The sequence below is a fragment of the Thunnus maccoyii genome, chromosome 15 (genome assembly GCF_910596095.1).
Source record: "Thunnus maccoyii chromosome 15, fThuMac1.1, whole genome shotgun sequence".
Classification (NCBI taxonomy): domain Eukaryota; kingdom Metazoa; phylum Chordata; class Actinopteri; order Scombriformes; family Scombridae; genus Thunnus; species Thunnus maccoyii.
Window position 1 is genome coordinate 13650779 of NC_056547.1, and position 23766 is coordinate 13674544.

General features: G+C 39.1%; 1 protein-coding gene across 1 annotated transcript; it reads right to left on the bottom strand.

Moving 5' to 3' along the window:
* Window positions 1–260: 260 nt before the first annotated feature.
* On the bottom strand, window positions 261–22838 carry LOC121913506 (brevican core protein-like). The gene is made up of 15 exons (XM_042436164.1): window positions 22478–22838; window positions 14582–14655; window positions 14037–14411; window positions 13075–13249; window positions 12282–12409; window positions 11855–12148; window positions 10799–11671; window positions 8084–9984; window positions 4873–4975; window positions 4368–4475; window positions 3066–3224; window positions 2873–2955; window positions 1814–1958; window positions 1452–1634; window positions 261–1038 (listed from the first exon to the last, which is right to left on the bottom strand). Exons 1-15 carry the CDS (start codon window positions 22495–22497, stop codon window positions 917–919), a joined length of 4743 nt encoding a protein of 1580 aa, XP_042292098.1. The 5' UTR covers window positions 22498–22838; the 3' UTR covers window positions 261–916.
* Between the last annotated feature and the right edge of the window lie 928 nt (window positions 22839–23766).

Here is a 23766-nt window from a genome sequence, read left to right on the forward strand (position 1 = left end):
TTCACTCAACCCATGAATTTTATTATATTTAATAGAAAATAAAGTGACAGTGACAGTAAAGTCCTTTTTCTGTCACTGTTCTTTGTTCTGCAGCCCCCTGGTTTGACATAATTTCATGACCATCAGTAGAAAACTCTTCTAGAGCGTCTCCTCAGTGGTCAGTTTGTAATGTTGGTGTAAATAGATGTTTTCCATTATGAAATGAAGGCTACACACAGCACTGAGGGTAAAATAAGACAACAATTTATTCTTTGCTCTGTTCTACAAAACTTTATTACAACATAAAGCTGACGAACAAAACTGTGTCTGCTGGAAATTTAAAGGTTTCTCTCAGAAAAATGCGGACAGCAATCACAGGTGTGAAAACTAATATATGTACAGCATTTGTTTCTTTTAAGTTTGTGACTTTGTGCTTTGGAGTTGTTTGGATTCTTTTTTTAAAAAAAGCAGGAACTTGTCCCTACTCCTACACCACACTGAAAACAAAATTATCTGTTGGATTCTTTACAAAGGTCTTAAAGACTTTAGCACCATTTTGTAAAAGGTTCTTGATTCAACAAAAACCACAAACAAAAAGCTGATATGAAAGAACAATTCTTACTGTATATTTGGAGCTGGCATGGTAATTTAGACATTGACTGTATGTCTTTCTCTCCAGTCATTGTATGAATGTATTAAAATCTCTTTGACAAAATACAGTAGGAAATATTCTGAATGACATTTAGAAATAGGAATGTCTTTCTGTGCGCTGAGAGGAAGCTTCAGTTTGTGTCTTAATGCTTTTGTGGTTCATTTTGTTTGTTGTTTCTTGTTGAGCGTTCATTGGTAAAAAGCATTCGATTTTTTTTTTTTTCACCTTCTGATAGTTAAAACAGCAGAGTTTTAGAAAGGTAAACAAGAAAAGCCTTGGTGAGTTTTAAAACTTGATGTCCCAGTACTGTGGTGACTCTTTAGTGACTTCAAGTTCATCTTCGGACGCGGCAGAGTTGTTGTTGGTCGGTGACGTCACATCGGGGTGCTGAGTGGGGGCTCCAGACTCTGAAAGGAAATAAGTTACATTAACCTTTAGTGTTTTTTTTATCCTGTGTCATGCTTCAGTTTTATAAATAACACCTTGTTTGTCTTTTGTCTTTTATTTTACAATATATGTCTCTAGTCCGGGTCCCATGTTGGATTGAATTTGTGTCTTTTGTTTTAATTCTTCTTTTGTTTTGTGAATATTTGAACAAGTGTGTTGTTACTAAAATCATGGAAGTCCAATTATAAATCATAGTTTAAATTACTAAAATGATTAATTGACTTCTGGGCATTAATTTGCTCTGTGTGTGCTCCATAAATGACATAGAAAAGAAGATTAGTTACACTTGAAGGTACAGTTAAAGAATTTTATGAAGGTTTTTATGAATTTTTTTTTTTTTTTTTGTCAGGGTAAAAATAATCTCTCATCATACCAGGAATGCAAAGGATCTGGGGCCTCTCCCAACTGCCTCCAGGCAGACACTTGATCAGAGGGTTTAGTTTCTGGTGGAAACCTTGGGCGCAGTGATAACGCACAACTGCATTGGTCTCGTATCTCTGTCGACTCTTTCCAAATATGAAGGCATTTCGAACCTTGGGCGGTGGACCACAGGAGGCTGTTGGAAGAGTTAAAACACCTCAGAGCTTAGATGTCTTCACAACTTTGCATCATAAGCATCAACTGCACAGATGTATATATGTATATATACCAAAAACAACCACACGGGAGTGTTGAAACCATTAATAAGACACTCTAATGATGACTTCAGTGTTAAGTCTCATTCCTAATACTCACATGTGCCTTTCTTGCAGGTGTAGGACAGGTGATAGTTGCAGGGCACGTCACTCCAGCGCCCGTCATCATGCCACACCATCACCACACAGTCTTCTCCAGACAGGAAGTAGCTGTCTGGCTGCCCTCGGTACCAGTTCTCATACAGCTGTATGCGTGTAGAGAATAGACAGATTGACTTTGTTTAGAATTATTTGCATGAAAGGAAATAATATGAAAATGTAGAGCGTCTCCATGTCAACATATGTTGTTAACTTCCCTATTTTTTATGAGGTTATATATTAAACACAAGTATTTCACACTTTGATGTCCTTTTTTTGATAAACTGTTCAATTTGATGTTAGTTCAGCTATGTTTTTGATCAAATGTGACATGAAATCATTAAAATGCCATCAAATCAAGCCTGTAAAAATGACAAAATCTTGGTATCAAAGTGACTATATGAAATAAAGTTAAAAAAAAAAAAAAAGACAAACCACATAAACAATTACATTGAAAAACAGAGTAATTCTAATATATAAATATTCAAGTAGAACATACCAAATCTGTATTAAAGCAGTTTACTGTTGCACTTCTATAACACTGGGGGACTAATAATTTGCAAACACAAAAAAGAGAAAATTGATTTAGCCAAAGGTAAGATATTCTGACTTTGGCTTCAAAAATGCTGGATTGTATATGATGCGTAAAGCAAATGCTCTGTCTGGAAAATATAAAAGTCTTTCAAACTTTCTGACATGTCTTTCAAAAAATGAAAAATCTGCAGTTTCCATGTGTAAGTCGACTTAAACCCTAAACACATCATCAGGGTTATTTTCTCAGACTTACTAAAACTTCTCCTGAGACACAAAAGACATAATTCACATGTTTTCACAGGAGGTGTAGTACTCGTAATTTGTGACTCGTAAACTTATCTTGATGTGTAAAATCTCTTTTTTCCGTAATATAACTTATATATAAAAACATTCTCTTTTTTCCTGTGTTGTTTCTCTCCAATGCAATGTATTGTGCAGTGTTTGGAGGTCACAGACCAACAAAACTACACAGTAACACTCCTCTCACCAGCGGGTTGCCATCAGACCAGCGGAAATCATCCTCGATGGTTTTATCATTCAGACCAGTCCACTGGTATTCTTTATAGTTACCTGGTGAGGACAGTAAGACAATAGTATTCAGTCGTCAAGGAAGAATGAATAAATAAATCAGTCATTAAAACTCACAGTCTGAAGCCATACAGTCTATGAACTGAACCTACTGTTGATGTAACCTTGCTCCTCAGGGGTCATGATGGATACCAGGTGAGCTCCCTGCATGCGACAGTGCTGCTCTGCGACCTCCCAGCTCAGACGCTGGCTGAAGTGTCGGTAGCAGAAGCCATGAAACTTGTCCCAGCCTGGTTCACATCGCTCCAGGTCTGAAAACATCACAGAGGAGGAGACACCACATTAAAGAGTCTTCAGATGTTTCAAAAGAATTTCATGCTGACAGAATTGTGTGCAATCCCTGTATTTACTGGGAATTGTTGATTTCTGTGAGTTTATGCAGTGCATATTGGATTACCAGTGTGGAAGAAGTGCTCAGATCATATATTTAAGTAAAAGTACCAATACAGGAATGTAAAAATACTCCATTACAAGTCTTGCATTTAAAATCCTACTTAAGTAAAAGTACATAATTATTATCAGCTAGATTTACTTGAAGTATTAAAAGTAAAAGTACTTGTTTTGCAAAAAATCTGCTCCTGTGACTGATATACTAAATAGATTTAATAAAGTACGTTATTAATACTGATGCATCAAAGTGTAAGTAGTATTTTACTGTTGTAGTTGCTGGAGGTGGAGCTAGTTTCAACTACTTTATATACAGTTATATACAGTCCAGGGATTCCCAACCTAGGGGTCGGGGCCCTCCAAAGGGTCACCAGATAAATCTGAGGGGTCATGAGATGATTAAAGGGAGAAGAAATAAGAAAAAACAAAGTTCAGATACATTTTTTTTTAAAGTTTTTTGACTTTTCTCTAATCTTTGATTTTTTTGTGAGATACTGGATCATTTGAACATTTATTGAAATGAAACCATGTGAGAAAAAACTGGTGACAACTCATAAACATCTGAAACATGACTGATTTTATATGAGGGGTCACAAGACAAAAAGGTTTAATCTTTAACTAGATGTTGTATTTTATAATCTGATCATATGTGTTTTATGTAAAACTTTGATCTGAAATGAAACTAGTAACTAAAGCTGTCAAATAAATGTAGTGGAGTAAAAAGTATCATATTTCCCTCTGAGATATAGCGGAGTGGAAGTATAAAGTAGCATAAAATGGAAATACTCGAGTAGAGTACCTAAACTTCAGTACAGTACTATAATACCACCAGCTCATAACAAACATTTTGTGTGTCTACAATAATTTAAATGATCAATATTAGCAGGATCTTTCAGGATATCTACAGTAAAACGTCTTGGCTTAATGAAATAATAATCTTTCATAAAACAGCCACCAGCTTCCCAATGTGTTTAACAGATTTGTGCTTTCAGCAGCCGAGAGCTCACCCATCTGACAGAATTCTCCTCCATACGTTGGCAAACAGAGGCATTTAATCTGCCCGCCTGCGTCAGTACAGGTGCCTCCATTGAGACAGGGGTCGTTCACACAGGCATCTGAAACACAACAGAGGACCAGTTCAGATTATTCTGCTGCTCCAACTGCATGATCGTACACGTCACAGTCTGTTCATCATATTATTTATAGCACACTGAACATGAAACATTGGCATGAATGCAGAGTGTAAATGTGAGGGAGAAAAAAGTGGATTTGGTAGATCAAATGATGTGAAAAATACTGATTAAAAGTTTGAGATACCAGTTATTGCCACATGGTAATTTAAATATATGAATATAGTTAAATACACACATTTAGAGACGTAGATTAATGTGTATACAGATTATAATTGTGGCATATTGTAGCACACATCTGCAGATAAAATTACATGTTGGAGCGTCACAATCTAAATGAGCCACCAGATGGCAGCAGGGGACAAACATAAGAGGGAGTTACATGAGGACAAACTCCTCAGGTCCCGTTCAATCCTCTTGCTGGTGCATCGCACAGGTTCTGGGGTCGATCCCGGACCTTGTTTCTGTTCTTCTTCTCTTCTGGTCTAATTTATTGATGTCCATTTGTCATTAATTGGCAGCTTTTCATGTGACACAATGTGTTTGGAGCTACACTGTGTTCACTGCAGGATATTATACCAAAATGTATTTGTTTTTTTATTTAACATGAAAACATTGTGCTTGGAAAAACTCAACAATGTTCCTTTACAAATGCAGTGAGATACTGTAGCTGGTGTGTCCACCAATGTTTGTCATGATATCTAATGATAAAAGATATCAAGAAGGATGCAAATACACACTAATGTATGCTGACAAAGACCCCTGGTGTTGGGTATTTTCTGTCAAAAATCCAGTGGTGACAGGATGTTATATATATCATATACAGTAATTTCTGATAATTTCTGACACAATTTGGACACTAAATTGAAGAAAAACAAAGATTATTTCAAGGAGTTGATGGTTGCTGCCATGAATTTAGTTTTTTTTGTCAATGAGATGATGAAGTGAGATCTTTTTAATGGGGCCATTATGAATTTCTTAAAGGAGTCATTTTGGGTTCAGTTTCTATCAATTGTCAGTAAGTCAAAGCTCTTAGTGTACATGTGTACACTTTTAAACTAGAGTGAAGTTTTCGTGTTGACCTCTTTGTAAAATTGGCTCCTGCTACTGTGAATTTTTGTTGTCAAATCTGTCTGGATGATTATACTGTGCAAGAGGTAATCTAGTTGTTTAAAAAGGAAAATGGATTTAATGTTCTAAATTTGTAAAAGAGAGAAAAATGAGGGCAAGTGTGTCCAAACTGAAATAAAACATTTTACAAGGGAGTTTGGTTTATTTGTTTCCTGTGACACCCTATAAACAAGAACTCTGTGGTGTCTGTTATTATGCTGCACACTCACATACTGCTCATTACAGAAATGTAGGTCATTGTATATGTGTATGGAGGGTAATAACTGTTTTACACAAGTCTAATGAGAATCATATGAGACTCAAACTAAACCATCATTTGGTTTTTACTGAAAAATAAGCAACTGGGGTATGAAAAAACAATTAAAGTGCTTTCAAGTCTTCAGTATAAAAAGTTAAACCAAATGTTGGCCTTCCTAAAGTAATAAAAGAAAATCACAGTGACGGGAACCTTGGTTATTTTTTGTGAGATGGTTACATGATCTGGTGTTTGTATAGATATACTCCAGCAGTCCAGGACAATAAATTTCTTATAGGTGATAATGTAAAGTTAGTTATTTGTATTAGTACATGACCGGTGGTCTGTCCCTGGTGTTTTTCTGCCTTCTGCTTAATGTAAGCTAGTAAGTCTTCAATCTTTCATCACCATGAATATTAACATGCTGATGGTAAAAAACTGTTTTTATGGTTATGTATAACAAGAGAAAACTGTGAAATGAAAACACTTGTTGTATATCAGCTGCTATGTCCTGTAATTCCCTTTTAATTCCCTTTTTTAAATTCTTGCCCAATCTGTCCCAAGAATAGTGATATTCAAGTGATCCATGATATTTGACATTATATTCTGTATATTTTGTTTCTAAACTTAAAAAAACCTTCAATCCTTGAATATGTTTAACCCTAAATCGGTGTTAATATGCTTGGTGAAGCTGTTGCACAGGGAGTGCCAATTATCACCACAAATATGGCTCACTGGAATGAGAAAAGCTGTTAAAACAGAATTGTCACTAAAGAAGAAAAAAGATTTTGTGAAGCATTACACTTCAGCTGATCTGAAAGTCTCTGTAAAGATGGATGGATCCATATTTAATGTAATCCTGTCTTGTTCATCCACAGCAATGCATAATCTCACTGTGTTGAAAGAGAGTTTTGAGTGACAACAACTTCTTTAATGATACTCATATTTATGCCAAAATTCTACGGAAGCCCACTTCTGCCAGGAAAACAAAAAAATAGATGGAAAGTTATGCATAATAAAAGTACAAATACTCATTGTAAAGTCAAAATGATAAGATACTAAGTCAAAATCGTGAGATAGTAAGTCTATTTCATAATTTTGATTTAGTCAAACAAAATATTGACTCACTGTGGGGTTTTTTTCATCATTTCTAACTATTCATGTGTTTTTTTCTTTTATTGGCAGAAATGAGCTTCCATACAATGCAATGCTGAGAGAAAAAATGTTAAACTAAATGATTTGAGACTGAAGAACAACAAAATAAATTTATCAACTGATGGTGAGACGAGAAACAAACATTGATTAGTTGATTTTATCATTCTGACACCTAAAAACACAATACAAATCTTGAAAGATCATGATTTAACAATGGACCATGACTTGAATATGAAACAGTTGATGACCCCTAGAGAACATTTCAAAAACCATTCACAACTAATTAACAATAACAATAACAATATTTGTGCTTATAAACATATTAATACTCTGTGCTTTCAGTACTACTGTACACCGTCTAAAATAGCGATAGAGGTCTTAAAACTTGAGGACAGTTTTAACACTGGATGACCTGACAGTAATTGATTAAATATCAGCTATAAAAAGTGATTGCAATTGCATTGGTCAGTGCTGTTACATTCAACGTAATTGCTGTTACAATCCAGAGAAAGATCAAAGTCCCTTATCAAGTTACTTCCAGATTACTGCAAAGGATACTGTGAGTTTTGACAGTTAGCCAGAAGAAAATGATTGCGTGAAGATATTTGCATATGGTGCAAATGATGAACTGTCTAAAAATAAACTCCACTGATCGACATCGTGAAAAGGTTTACCAATGCTTTAACCATCACTCTTGCAGACAATCATTGAAGAAGAAGCACTGAAACACTCATTCATAACACACACAACTATATTACAATACTTCACAGAAGTCAATCTTTGGATGAGGAAAACGTCATGCATAACAAGACTGGGCTGCTGACAAATGTCAAATGGAAGCTGTCCCAGGTGTGAGTATCTTGGAGGGGAGGTGGGATCACAAGGAGAGAAGGGAGGAGTGTTTTAAGGTGAAGAGGGGGGAGTCAGAAGTGTGAGTGGGCTTGCTGAGACAACGAGTGAAACAAACGTAGAGGTGTGGGAAGTCATTTGAAAAGGGGGGAGATGTTTTACAGAAAATGGAGCAAGGCAGCTTGGGGCAGAGGAAAGACCAGGGATTTTAGTGCATCATTGCGTCGCGTAGCAAGAAGAGGGCGGTTAGGCTGATGAGAGTGGCTTTAACATTACCTGAAGCTTTCCCTGTACCGCCTACAGCTGCCCTCTCATTGGGCAAGATAAGCAGGGTGGGCAGCTGGGTGAGACTAAACTCAACATCCACCAGACCTTGATCCACTGGTGGTATGAGGGCTGTCACCTTCTGGGGCTCAGCCGTCTGTTGGAAAACTTTGGGTGTAGAGGTGGTCGGGCTCCAGGTGCGTCTGGACCAGTGTGTGGTGGTGGTGGTGGTCTTTGTGGTGGTAGCAGTGGGCTTTGTACTGGAGGGGGAATCTGGAGCTGCTGATGTTTTTCTGCTGTACTCAAGATCATTCTGAGACTCTTGGGGTGCAGATGTGGTGGTCTGCAGAGCCCACTTAGATGTTTGTGAATCGAGAGGGAAGACGGTAAGTTCCTCCTCAGAGGTTGGGCTAACTGTAACTTTGTCTTCAAGGGTTGTTGCAACTGTAACATGCTCTTCTTCAAAGATTAGGGTAGCTGTAAAATTATCTTCATGAGCAGGGACAACTTTAAGTTCTTCTTCAAAGATTGGGGCAATTTTAGTTTCCTCTTCAGGAGTTGGGGTAGCAGTAAATTCCTCTTCAAGGGTTGGGACAACCTTAACTTCTTCTTGAAGAGTTGGGGTAGCTGTAAAATCCTCTTCAAGAGTTAGGACAACTTTAACTTCTTCTTGAAGAGTTGGGGTAGATGTAAGATCCTCTTCGGAGGTTGAGGTAACTTTAGCTTCTTCTTCGAGGGTTGGGTTAGCTGTGAAATCGTCTTCAAGAGTTGGGACAACTTTAACTTCTTCCTCAAAGATTGGGGCAATTTCAGCTTCCTCTTCAGGAGTTGGGGCAGCTGTAAGGTCCTCTTCAACAGTTGGGACAACTTTAACTTTCTCTTCAATAGTTGGGGTAGCTGTAAAATCCTCCTCAAGAGTTGGGGTAACTGTAAGATCCTCTTCAAGAGTTGGGACAACTTTAACTTCTTCTTCAAGAGTTGGGGTAGCTGTAAAACCCTCTTCAAGAGTTAGGACAACTTTAACGTCTTCTTCAAGAGTTGGGGTAGCTGTAAAATCCTCCTCAAGAGTTGGGACAACTTTAACTTCTTCTTCAAGAGTTGGGGTAGCTGTAAATTCCTCCTCAGAGGTTGGGACTGATTTAGCTTCTTCTTCAAGAGTTGGGGTAGCTGTAAATTCCTCCTCAGATGTTGGCACTGATTTAGCTTCTTCTTCAAGAGTTGGAGAAGCTGTAAATTCCTCCTCAGAGGTTGGGGCTGATTTAGCTTCCTCTTCAAAGGTTGGGATGACTTTACCTCCCTCTTCAAGGGTTTGACTAACTGTAACGTTCTCTTCAAGGATTGAGGCAACTTTATCATCCTCTCCAATGGTTACAGCAACTATTTCAGGTTCATATCCACTTGCCTCTTCATAAGTTGCAGTTGCAGTATCCAAATGTACTCTGTAATCTGATGTCTGATAATGTGCTGTGGTGGAATTTACAGGGGCTAGAGAGGTGTTTGACTCCTTTGGAGATGCAGTGGTAGCTGAACTTACTCCAGAAATTAGCTTGTCTTCAGACTTTGTTGGATGCAGCTGCTTTTCATTACTTTCCATGGTGACAGTGTCTTCAATTTCTAAGCTTGTGCTACCCTCTTGTCTAGAAATGGAGGATTCCCACAAGTGCGCTGCTGTGGAGAGGATATCCATGCCTGGTTTGTCAGAAGGGCGCGACCCAGATGAGAGGGTTGGTTCAGGGACTGCTGTCTGAGACTCAGCAGGAGTGCTGCTGGCTGAAGCAAGTGACTGTTGCGTGGCAGGGCTGGAAGTGGAGGAATTTGATGTAGGGATGAAAGTGACTGCTTCCGTGTCAAGGTCATTTTCTGGAAAAGAGCATAAAACATTTTTTGAGCTTCAATCATCTATACAAAAATGTATGTTTTTGGACATGACAGAGCCATAGGTCTCGAGATGGCCATGTCAGTCTGTCACTTGGTCAGTTAGTCTACTACTTTGGTCCAGACTAAAATATCTCAACTGGATGGATTTCAATTAAATTAGGTACAGATGTTCATGGTGAGTCAGAGGTTCAGTCCTAATAAATGTGGTGATCCCTTGACTTTTCCAATGGTGCCATCATCAGCTCAAAATTCTGGTTAGTCTAATACTTTGGTTCATGACTAAGGGCGTTTTCAAACCTATAGTTTGTTTTTTCTGGTCCAAATCAGTGGATGAGGTGGTAAACTTGGTGAATTTTCCCACTGGTTCCTTTTTTTCACACAGAGGTAAGTCAAAGTGAACCAAAATGCATCACTACAAGCCACGTGAAAGCGTTCACTGAGCTTAAACGGATCAAGGTCAGATCACTTTCCCACCACAAACAAACTGCTTCAGAGTTCATTTGGGACCAGACCAAGAACACCTCCACTAAAGGGTCTCAGTATGGTGGTTTTGGTCCATGCCCGAGTACCTGCGTTCAGACCTGCCCAAACAGATTGCACCAAGGGGGAAAACAAACCACAGTCCAATTCAAAAAGACTAAAAAGCACAGGTCTGAAAACGCCCTAAATACTTAAAAAACTAATGGCATTCCCTCAGCTGTACTATCTGTTTATTGCTTATTGTTGGCAAATGTTAACATGCGAACACACTAAACTAAGATGGTGAACATGCCGCCAGCATGGCTTGAATTCATACCTTGTGAATTATCTCCAGACCCATCCAGAGGGATCCACAGTGAGGTGCGCTCTTTGGTGGGGGAATTAGTAGTTTGGGTTGATTGTGTAACAAGCTCTCTGTCCTCTCTTGGCAACTGAGTTGAGAAAGACACCTGCACAGGATCATCTACTACTGTTTCATTCAGCTTCGACTGAAGCATGGAGTCAACGATCATAGAGGTTGCTTCCAGGATATTCTCCTCTTGAGTATGGTTGCTGTCCATCTCAGTGTAATTGGCATGAGTGGTGTTAAAATCCAAGTTGGTCTCTTGCATTTGCTGTGGCTTCTCAGTTGGCTGTGTACTCTCTACAGGGTTTGTGTCTGGTACTGTCTGGTTATGTGTGTGAGTGTCATTTGGCAATTCGGGGAACCCTGTGGTGCTTTCAGGGTCAGAGTGGTGAAAGGTGAAGTTCAAGTTCTGTTGGGAATCTGTTTCGTTGTAAAAAGTGATTAGCAATGATGTGTTATGTGGGGAATTGTAGGTTTCTGTGCTATTGATGATGGTGGTTATCAGCGCAGTAGGATCTTGGGAGCTGTCGCTCATTTCTGTAGAAGGTGACGTTTCGTCAAAAGACTGGAGGGGGTCCAATGTAGATGTGGAGTTTAAGGGAGACTCTGTTGTGTCTGACATAAATGTTGGGTGTGTTTCAACTAGGTTTTCCTCAGTGGAGGGCATGGAGAAAAATGGGAACGATTTGAGCACACTCTTAGCCTCTCGCTCCACTTGCTCTGTGTTTTGGCTTAGTTTCAGTTCTTGATCTGCTTCTACAAGAATAACAACATCTTGTCCAATGTCCTCAGGCTCTGTGGCAATGTAGTCCACAGGAGAGTCAGTGGCCGTTTTCTTATTATCTGCAGAGGACAGATTATAAATGTTGTTGAAAATGTTTTTTGTCATGAATTGATTATTGTTCAAGTTGGGGTATTCTGGTTGAATTTTTTTGACAAAATATTTTGCAAACAGTATCAATAAATTTCAATTTGCATGCATCACATGAATCATGTCCAACATATTTTGAGGGATAAAACACAGACCTCTGAAACAATAAACATCATGAAGGCTGGATGGCTCTGGGAAACCCGTTTGGTTGCGGAAGCGGTAGACGGTTTTGACACCTGCCTGAGGCCCTCCACATCGGTCTCGAGGGGTTATGATGGGAAATCGCACACTGCCATCAGACAGCCAGCCAGGGCTGCAGCGGTCCAGACCTTCACTCCATGCCATGTACAGCTGTGCTGTCGTAGCCAGCTGTGCCCCAGCAGCTCTGCAATATGACTGAGCTTCATCAAATGACAACTTCTGTGGGATGGGGTCGTGGAACACCTCCCCTACAAACACAAAATACTATATTTAAAAATTTTGATTTATCCAGTATCTGTACTCAGTAAAAGTGTTTTTTAAAAACAGGATAATTTATTTTCTTGAATAAATTGTATACAGTATATGGATTGTAATTCATACCATCAGTTTCTTCCACATAACAGTACACATCAAATAGATCAACTGGATCCATTGTCCCATAGTTTCTCACTCCTGGTTGGCCATCCATGTCTCCATAGCAACCTTCACGGGGAACTTGGATTGGGTACCTGTAGAAGCAGTGCAATAATGGAAACAATCAGCATTTCTCACATTAAATTGAGCTCTTAAAAGCCCTGAAAACCTGTTTTCTCAATCAGCTTCTTACTATGAGTGATGGGTTCCAATATTAACACAAGATTTTCTGCCAAAGTTGGAACAGTTTTAGTAATTTCACAAAGAGATTTCTGTCTTTGCTGTTTTTTCTTGCTGGTTTGAGTTGGACGGGGCTCAGTTGGAAAATCGTGATGTCACATATGTCTGTGCACCGATCAGAGTTGAGCAATATTTGAATCAGAATCTGATGACAGCTGGTGGGCTGTTTGGTCACTGTCAATCAAATCTGATCAAAGTGCACCCACACAGTCCAGATGAGAGCAGTGTTGAACTCTTAATAAATAGTACCTAAAAAATTTTTTTCTACCCAAACTTGAACTTTAAGTGTTGCTCATTTAGTCATGAATATTTACTGTAAGAGTTTCAGCCAAGTTTAAACCTTGTCTGACTGACAAGTAAATTATTGCAAACTTATGTTGAGTGGACATGTATTGTTCAAACTCAATGAAGTGTAATGGAAATTCTTTAGTTTACAAACATACCAGATATGTCAGGCTAAATTTTGGAATACTGTTTGTGTATTTCACTCAGTGTGAGCGTCATAGGAGTGTTGAGATACCTGACAGACTGGTCTGCCAGCCAGCCTGCATCACACTGCTCGTAGCCGTCATAATAAGCTAACAGCAGTTGGTCAGGTGTTGCAATTTCTGCCCCGATGGACTCACAAGCCTTCTTGGCCTGATGGAAGGAAAACGCGTACCGGCCCAAATCATCCCTGTAGTGAAACACAACACCTAAACACAAACATGCACACACATACTGTAAGCACACATTTGGATTCAGAGTATGCAAAAACACTCCTGGAACAAACAGCTTAACCTACTAACAGAAAAAGCTGAGGTAGTCACACAACAGGAACTGCATTTACTGTATAAAACCATAAAATCATGCAAGCAAAAACATTATTTCATCATATATATTTTGTTTTGTTCTGTATATGAAACAGCCCTTTATGTTGCAGGTAAATATTCAGAGAATCATCATACAGTTGATCAAGATGGCCACAGCCTACTATGTAGCATTATTTGGATAGCACAATGACAGCAACATCCTATTTAATATTTTTGATCAATTCTTACAGAGAACAGATGAGAAAGGACTCAATAACTAGAACAAATCATAGAAATTGAGCTCTATATTGACATAATTTCAGATTTGAGTCAGAGGAGGGAGAAAACATGTAAAGTTTACCATCAGGACAATAATTATCCTACTAGATTTTTGCCTCTGACCCTTAATATCACTTTTCAGCACTCACTAGTTCAAGCTCAGTGAACTAAGTGAACTTATCTCATTTACATCAAAAATAACCAGAGTATGAAGCTATAGCAATTTCTGGAAGATGATTGTTGAAAAATGATTAATGTGTGGAATTAATGTGTGTCCATCAATATATTAAAATTAATTATTTAATTAAAGATTAAAATAAGCAATAATGTCTTTGCTAAACTGTAAACTTTATCACATCTATCTACATCTTTCCAAAACATCAATGATGATCCACGTCTTTCATTTTCTTACCTTTGACCTTGAGTTGGATGAGGTCACTAGCGTCCTCCAGGCCCTGCTGTACCTCACAGCGATAATGACCGGAGTCACTGGAGCGCAAATCTCCCAACCACAGTGACAGGTCTTCAGGGGAGGAATTGTAGTTGAGCAAATCGGCACGGGCTCGGTACGTCTCGTTGACCTTCACCCTTTGACCCCGCGCCACTAAGATCAGCGTCTCCACCCCTCCGGACACCACAGTCCACTTGACCCGCGGTTCAGCAGGGGAGGAGGAGGTGGTTGGTGCGGAGGACAGAGACACCGTGCAGGGGATGGAGACAGCGCTGCCCAGTGGGAGAGAAACTGGACCTGTGTATGGGATCTTCACCTTGAGAGACTGGACATCATCTGAAGAAAAAAATGAAGAACGACTCTTTAAATTTACAGAAAATAGTTAGTGAATCATGATATTTTTAATTCATATTGGTTTCTCTGATACCGAGTATTGTATGCCATATTACAATAACAATCATGTACATTGAAAATATTGAAAATAATAGATGTAATGAGAGACTTACCATATGCAGATGGAGTTTGGGCAGGAAAGGCCAGAGTGAGATGACAGACTGCGCAGAGAAGTATTTGGACATGTCTGTAAAGAGAAAGAAGCGCACACAGTATAAATCAATATAAGATCAAATATGACACAGATGTAGATCAATAAAACATTTTATAAAGTAAACTCAGGGAGGAAAGGACATAAAAATGATACAGACAGATTACTTCCCCTTTCCAGTTTCCAGTTTCCAATTTCACACATGTTTAACCTTGTTAAGTGATTTCTGATACTGAAAATGATGTTGTTGGTTCAGCTACTCAGGGGACAAGCTCCATTGATCTCACCAAACTGATTTATTTCAAAGGTCATAACCTGCACACCTTCATATATGTCTGTTACCTCTACCACAGCGTCCACCTAATGGGGTTTGGGGTTTTTTACATGTCTTGGACATGTACTGATATGCAGCTGGGTAACAAGCTTGACAATCTCAAGGTTAACTCTACTGGGCTGATTTTTAGCCATTTATTGTTTGTATTTGGTTGCAACTAATTTAAAGAGCTGATTTAATATATACTTTATATTGTATATAGTACTGCTCAATATGATGGCTAATCTATTTCCACTAAAGATATAGTAGATACATGTCTACAGTCACACTAGCAGCTAGTCACTGTTATCCCCACTGAGGCTGATGGGAATGTCATTAGTTTTGCAGGTATTTGGTCATAAAGTATTAGACAAATTACATTTTTTGTCCTGATGATGGCACTAGATGGAAAGTTAAGGGATCACCAAAGTAGTATAATTCATCCTGAGGGGAACATGAATGTGTGTACTGAATGTCCTGACAATCCATCCAGTAGTTGTTGAGACATTTCCCTAAAATCAAATGTGAACCTCATGGTGACACTAAAGGAAAAGTCAAGGAAAAGCCACGACCATTTGGATTCCTCCTCTGGGGACTATGAATGTCTGGAAAAAATTTCAAGTAGAAAGATCTTCTTCCAGCGATATGCAGCTGAATCAGGTGCTTCTCAGATCAGGGACAGCAAACTTCAATGAGAACTTCTGCAAATCAATTAGTGTGTTCCAGTTTTTCCTCTCTGAAGATTCATGGCAGTCCATCTTGTTTCTGAAAGATATTAAAGTCTGGACCAAAGTAGAGATCTGTCCCTAAAGCTACGTTGCTCGCGTGGGTTTAAGACCAGAATAAAATAATATGATTATGCCTGTAATGTGCATAATGGGAAAAAATAGAAAGCAGAAAAGTAGAAAGTAGTATTAAAAACACCTGTCAGTATTATAATGCCACAATATTTAACAGCACCGTAAACTACAGCGTCCAAAATGCCCATAAACTCGAATTGATGGCTCTCTAAACCAGAAATAGTATAACAGTCTTGAAGGTAGGATTTATTGCAGAGTTGCTGTATCAGGCTGCTTTAGTTTTTGCCAGGTTTACATAATAAAAAGGCAAGTAAGTGTACTGTGTATATCATAGATCTATAAATCACAATAACCTGCTAATTTTGTCAGAAACGTTCTTTCTTTCACAGACATCATAACATCAGAGCAGAATCTCTTTGTAAAAGAGGCCCATAAGATACTGAAAACCTTCTCTCAAAGCTAAACGACAGTTAAAATAAAATTAAAAAAAAGCAACTTCTCTGGTTTTCAAAGGGAAGCAGCTCCTGACCACAAGCCATTCATCACCTCCGGGAGCTAATGACACAGCTTCTCAGTCCAGCGGCATTCTGCCAGCTCTCCGTCACCAGCCTGGCCCTGTTATTAACCCAGCAGGCATGGCAGGACGCTCACAGTGACCTCACACAACCTCCTGAGGCAGTCATGATGAAGCTGGAAATGTTAATTCATCATTAAAGAGTGCTGCTGCGACTCCTAATTAATTTTCAGGGCTGATAGACTCATAAGTACCTTCAAATTGAGAGATTTGAATCAATTTTAATGTTTATATTGAAGTGTTTTGTGGAAAATAGTCATGCCAGGGACAGCACAAAAGACAGAACACAAAATGGTCAATTAGCTCGTGGTTAGCACTGTTGATGTTTGTTTGATTTTGATTAAAGGCTGCAGGCCCAATTTATTTTTAAGTGTAGAGAAGTTCCAGGCGCCATTATCTCTACACCAAATTATAATTGAACCATGGTCAAAATATCAAGATCACCAATTATGGTGTGAGTCTTACTGGAAATTATGTTACCAGAGGAGGAATTATCAAAGAAACCATAACAACACCATAGCAACAATGGTAGAAAATTATGAATATGAATTAAAGAGGATGAAACCCTGGAAAATAGGCTCCACAACAAGAGTTATGAAGAGTACGTAAGATGATGTTTTATGTTTTTTAGGTAGATTTTTAATTCTGGGATCAAAGCCTCGGTTTGCTCTGTATCATACTTGATGCACAGTAAACATATTCACATTAAACTCTGCCAGTTTAAAGTGTGTTTTTTGAGTCTGACTATATCTGAGTTTTAAAAATGTTGTGGTAGACCTGAAGATTTATTGGCCCATCTGAAGATTTTCCAGGTAATTAAATAAATCGTTTTCTTTCTTACGTCAACATAATTTTTAGTACTTATAGTACTAAACTCTATGCAACTTGACAAATCAATGTTGTTTATGGATTTCAAAAATGATAAAATATATGGTGTACATTACTGCGGTTATCCAACCATCCAACCTAACATCATCAACATTAGTTTTGCTGGTATTTGGTCATTAAAGTACTGGACAAATAAAAATCTGGACCTGATGGCACTAGATGGAAAGTTAAATTGGTAACCAAAGTGATCACAATTCACCTTAAATGAATGTAACAAAATGCTGGTGATGTCAGGGGAAATGTCAGAGGATCACCACCATCTGGGGATAATGCATCTGTATAAAATTTCATAGCAATCCAACCGATTCATGGTGAGATATTCAAGATCAAAGTAGTTGGCTGACTAGCTGACAGGCTGACATAACCATCCCTAGAGCCACACTGCTGATGTAGCAAAAAAAAAGGGATTTTTAAGACTTGGAGTATGAAAATGAAAGAGCAGCTGAATTGCGAATGGGCTCATGTTTTTTCAGTGAAGACTTCTGAGCTCGCTTTGCTTCAAACGAGGCCAGAGAAACACTTAACAAAGAAATCACAGATCACTTGACTGTTGCTCATGCCACCAACACAACAAGACTCGTGAAATAAAAGCTCCTAAATCAAACTCTTGATGGACAAAATGTTGAAAAAAGCTTCTGGAAGGATCACAGAGCAAAGAGAAGGTACTGTGTGCGAATGTGTATGCAAACCTCAATCATTTATGTCAGTGTCTTACTCAGTTTTGATATCTTATTACGTGGCAAGGTGTAAAGAATCTCCACACTTTGTTATAGGAGCGTTCGTCTTAAATGTAAAAGTTGAACCATCGAATACAGGTCAGAACGACTGGAGTGAGCCACAAGTTTAACAAGCGTTGGTAAACGTTCTGTATATAAAATGCATCGTTGGTAAGAGTCGACACAAACACAACTCACCAATTTGTGTCAAATCAAATGGCCTTCTTTGATGGCAGAATAACTGTTGTCTGTTTCCTCGCCAGCTGGGTGGACTCCACAGGCTGGTCTCACTATTAGTATTCTTGACAAGAAAACGGCTCACAAAAAACGAGCAGTGGGCCAGGAGGACAGCTGCGCACTGTGCTTTCACTTCATACCGACCGCTTTACAAAGGGCTTGGGGGAAAATTAAAGGACGGGGCACTGGCACACTTGCTTACTTTTTCTCTTTCCTTTCTCTCGCTCTTTTTAAGGATTGAAAAGGAAGTTTTAAACCACTAAGAATCGTCCTAGAGCAGGCTTTGTGCTGAAGGAACTGCTACATCAAGACACTGCCCACAAAATGATATAACTCTTGTGAGAGTAAACATCAGTTTGCGTTCACCCTGAAGCTCTATGATTGATGACAGAGGAGAAAATCCTGGTTGCTGCTGGTTATTTTGTGCCTTCTTTGGATCACATTTTTTCATGGAGGTCTTCCGCCTTGCCACCAGACTGCGCCTGCATTTCTGCTCCTTTTGATGAGAGTAAGACTGAAGCTGCAATCAGTGCTGCAAACTGCATTTACAGGTCTACAAAGTGCACACGATGCATTATCCACAAGCAGAGCTAATCCAGTCTCGTCCTTGTGCAAGTGAGTGAAAGCAGACTGACATGTTGGTCATCCGTGGAGTAGAGGCATGAAAAAGCTTGCTGACTCTATCTTGTGGGTGGCCTTGCTCTGCACCAAGGTCAATTCAGGCAGACCTTGTCTCACCCGAACAACCCGGAGAATGACTCCTGATCTCAATTTAGCCAGGTGAAACATGCCGTGACACCGGTTTGACTGATGTAATCTCTGCAGAGTGCTGAGCTGGAACTGGCTTCAGCACTAATGAGTCCATGATAAAATGGAGATCTGCAGTACATCCTAAAATGCACACTATTTGAGGTAGAAATCCACTCTAGTCTAAGTTTCTATCCACCGTATATGAGTGTTACTGCTTTATTCCTCTCCTTTCATCTCCAGTTTTGTAACACATCAGGTCTCTTAACCATCCACCAAATATTTAGTTGATGTTTGCTACTCTAAAATAAGGAAATCCATTACAATCTGAGAGCTCAAACTGGTGCCTCAACAGTTAAGACAGCATCTGGAGTCATTCACATGTAATAGCTGTTTAATCAAGTGCAGCAACTAACTTTTTGAGGTGAAGCATATCTTCATCAGAGTAAGTAGAGGAAATGGCAGCAAAGACATTTCCATCCAGCTCTGGGCATTTTTAAAGATGCAGCATCTCAAATTTTGGATAATATTTGCAACCTTAGAACCAGTATCAGTGTAAAACTTTTTTCTTTTTTTTACATTTCTGACCTAAATAGGTATTAATTTTTATTATATTGTCATTTCTCAAATAACTTAAAGCATTTATATCCTGATTTTTATTTATGCTTTGATGACAAAACTGATCTCTATATGGACAACAGTATTAATCTACTTTATATTTAACAACCAGAGGTTAAGAATTCACCTTGCACAGATTAAAAGTGCATATAGATGACAGAATGATAGGATCCCTCAAGGATCAGTTCTTGCTCCTACCCTGCTTGACCTCTATATAAATTAATCACCAAATACCAGATCCCACAAATGCATCTATGCTGATGACACCTGTCTGATAACTTCAGCACCAGGCTTTGAATCCCTGGAGGAAATATTCACTTAACACCTCTCTGAGTCAGACTAATACTGCAAAATATGAGACGTAACACAAGAAAAAGTCACACATACATCTGAGCCACTTTTAGACTTTACCAAGGCTAAAGTTAAGATAGCAGCATGGCTTCTGTAAAAGCAGATTAAGTTCCCTACAGGGACTCTTCATTCAAAACCACTCTTCTGGCTCCCTGAACCATCAAACGTGACACCTCCGCACATCCGATGAGTTAAACTCAAAGGATTCCTCCCCACAATCCCAGGCTCTGCAGACATCTCCAATAAACCAGCTGGCATGTCCTCCCAACAAGATGGCCAACATAAAAGCCACCCACCAGATGACTCACCATCCTGTGCGCCTGGGAAGAGGAATGGTAGTCAAAGGATTTTCCAAACAAATACCTGATCCCAGACCTGACTCAGCACATCTGTGGAGCCAGACTTCACTGTCTGAGCAAAGAAACCCTTCAAGCAGCAGATCAAGAAACAGATGCTTGGTTTGAGTTTGACCAAATAAATATATCGATGAGTTGTTATATAAAGTCAAGGCCTGCCAGCAGAATTTATTCCAACACATTAATTAACTTAACATGTTCTGCTCCAAAATCAGAAACAGAAACAAAATGATCAATTTTTGAAGTCTGTACTAACAGATTTTTTTTGGCCACTTGGGGGCAGCAGAAACAAATTGTGAACATAACACCGACATATCACCACCTTTTAGGTTGACATGGAAAACTTCTTAGCAAACAGTTGCTTATTTTCACATCCAGCAGTTGATAAGCAACATTATCATTCATTTGGAGTCGAGTTTCTGTCCACCTGGTGAAGGTAAGTCAATCAATATTCGCTCTTTAGCTCAGTTTTTGGTCTTTATCAACTCCTGAAGGATATCTCTCTCTCTTTAGCTGCTAAATGCTCCACTATGTTCACCAGCTAGTCGCTAACTGTGTCTGTTTGCCATTTGTAGCTGAGCAGGTAGAGTACAGTAGGTTTTAAGATTGAACCAAAACAGGACAACTGTAGCCGGACAGCTAAACTATGACCTGAAACTCATTATAAAGCTCCGTAAAGTTGAGGGGAGCTTCAGAGTTGCTGATAATTCTCTGTTGGTTCATCCATACGAGCCACGCCTCTGACATAACACATTGTCATTTGATACATTGTTATTATAAAAATATAGATTAGGATGCTTTAAGTTGTTAAATAACTTAAAAAAAAACTTCAGAAAACAAAGAAAATTATGGACCATTTTAGAAGGAATAACTTCTATGAATAAAAACTTTGGCATTTTCTTCTTGGACACAACACAAAATTCAATTCATACTTCCAACTATTTACTTGCAATTGATCTCATTAAGCAACAGCAAGAAGTATTTCTACATACACACTGAGTGGTTTCACATATTTATTTTGTTGCTCTATCTGATATTCACAAGCCTGATAATCAGAATGAATCACCATCTTGTTTTATCCATTTCTAGTACAAGTTAGTGCATCAGCTGAGATTTTTTTCTGAGTGTCCACGCCCCAACACGTGGTACGCCATCACATCCCATCAATAAAATATCTTCAGACTTACAGAATATCTATAAAACAGTGTGAAATCTGCTCTTCAGACATTCAGCGTTGAGGTCAAGGCTAAAACTTGGTGCCAGCTCTGTAGGGATCAAATAATCGAGACACTTTACTGGCATCTGCTTTTTTAACCTAATGGTTGAGTATTAGTACAGATGTTACAGATGTTGAATTTTGGCCACAGACCGGTCATGAAGAGCAGCTCTGATTATCACAAATGATCAAGGGCTATATTTGGGAAATGTTTGAACAGAAATTACCACAGAATCATAACCAGGACTCTCAGTTTCACTTGTTCCATTGGCTAATATTAGACCAGAGAGTCGACAGCGGACCATCAACTACAAAACAGCATATTTCATTATTCAGCTGCCCTCTCTCTCTCTCTCTCTCTCTCTCTCTCTCTCTCTCTCTCTCTCTCTCTCTCTATCTATCTCTTTAGCAGCCCATTAATGGGGTCCACCTGAGCCCTAAGGTGTACCAGAAAGTGAACAGAAGAAGTAAAGTGTGCACTCAAGACAAGAAGCTGCTTTCCTGTGTCTCCTGCAGGGCACAGGAGCAACATTTTACATCTTAAATTCAGCAGCATACATACTTTAGAACAATAGCATTTAAAATACATAAAAAAAACTTTTCCAAGGTTCTGGATGCCATAAGAGCTGCTTTCAAGAAATGTAGAGGAAAGTAAGACTCACACCTGGGCTTCATAATCATTTCACATTAATGGGGACTGATGGGGAGGAGGAGGAAGTGGTACAAACCCTTAAGAGACAAACCAACTATGCTCTGCTAAAACACTGTGGGGGGTTTAATGTTGTGCGAGGAACAAAAAAGAAAAAAAAAAAAACACAGGTAAGAAAAAAGTTATACTTAACTAACTGCGTCAATTGCACCAAATGACGTTTTCTGAGGGGAAAATAACTACTGGCCACAATTTCAGGACCTCCGCCGGGGACAGCAACTATGTTAAAGAGGCTTTTTTTCTTACACCATCATTTTAAATTTTTATATCTAAACCAACTTTGAAGCGGCCAAGAGCGCATCTGTCACCGACACAACAGCCTCTAAAACCTACCGGATTCTTCTCAGCAGCATTTCAGCTGATGAAGGATGTATTGACTTCTTGGCTGTAAAAAGTATTCTCCGTCAGCTTGCTGCAGTGCGACTGTCCTGTCGGGATGGAAAGAGGCTCTTGGATGCTCTTGCGCAGGTATTGGAGCTGAGGCTTGGTGTCCGTCCGACCGACTCCGAGGCTCCGGGAGAAAGGAGGGAGTTGAGAGAAAGTGAAGCCAAATATGAAATCCTGAACTGCCCACTTTTTCACCCAACAATCGGGATGGAGATGGCGCATGCCTGTCAGGGGGGATAGGGAGGGATGACATCTAAAATAACCGATGTCATAGGCTATAATGGGAAGTCTGCATTCAGGAAATGTCCTATATGTGTTTTTTTCCCCTGCAGGGAAACGACAAATGCAATGAGCGTCATTTGGATACACAGGGAAGAGTTGAGTCAGCAGCAATACTGATGCTGCTGCAGGTAGCTACTGATATTGCAGCACAGTCACCTGCACTGGAGAAGAAGGATGTTGAGGGAGCTGCCTCTCAAAACAGAGACACATCCTCTTATTTTGGTGCTTTCTCAGTTTAGTGGATCTTTTTAATTCACCTCGAGCAAGTTTGCGTGCATCATAATGAGCAGTTTCCAACATCCTGCAGAGGAACAGTCTCTGTGTGACAGACCACAGAAATGTCCTCCCACTTTAACTCAGAAATCAATCTGCAGGCCGTGTTTGACACCAACATTGAATTTAAGACTCGAGCATGTCACAAATTACAGTAGGAGGCATTTAATTGCTGCTAATCCAGAAAAAACACTGAAAAACATTCACTCAAAGAAAGATTTTTAAAGTAATGTGTAAATTCAAGAACGTTCAGCACAAGTATATTTTAAAAATATAGGAAAAATATTTAATATATGTTTAATGACACAAAATACTACACCTATTGTCTTTAAGGGTCATCAAATGCAAATGTTTTTTTTTTAATTTCTGTAAAGAGCAATAAAACATATATTTGTGGTCCTGTCCATGGCTAGATTAAGCCTTTTGGGGCCCCGGGGCCACTTACTTTTGCTCTGTGCATTATTTCTCCTGTCATCTTCAAGAAAACCAATCAAATAAAAATGTTTTTAGTGATATGCACCATGTAAAAGTAGATTTGACAGAGGGCTCCTCAACAAGCTACAGACCCTTAAAGGTTTCCCTGTGGAGTTTCTGACCTCTAGCAGCACCTTGGAGAAGTTTTTCATGAGTGGGTCGTAACAACATTCATGCAGGTGACGTGACACACAGTCCTACCAATC

Excerpts from the sequence above, each read along its gene's own strand:
- LOC121913506 (XM_042436164.1), bottom strand. The coding sequence starts at position 22,497 with ATGCTGCTGAGAAGAATCCG. Across the intron at positions 13,250-14,036 it reads CATCCAACTCAAGGTCAAAG|GTGTTGTGTTTCACTACAGG; the intron begins GTAAGAAAATGA and ends GTTTGTGTTTAG. Across the intron at positions 3,225-4,367 it reads AGGAGAATTCTGTCAGATGG|ACCTGGAGCGATGTGAACCA; the intron begins GTGAGCTCTCGG and ends TGATGTTTTCAG.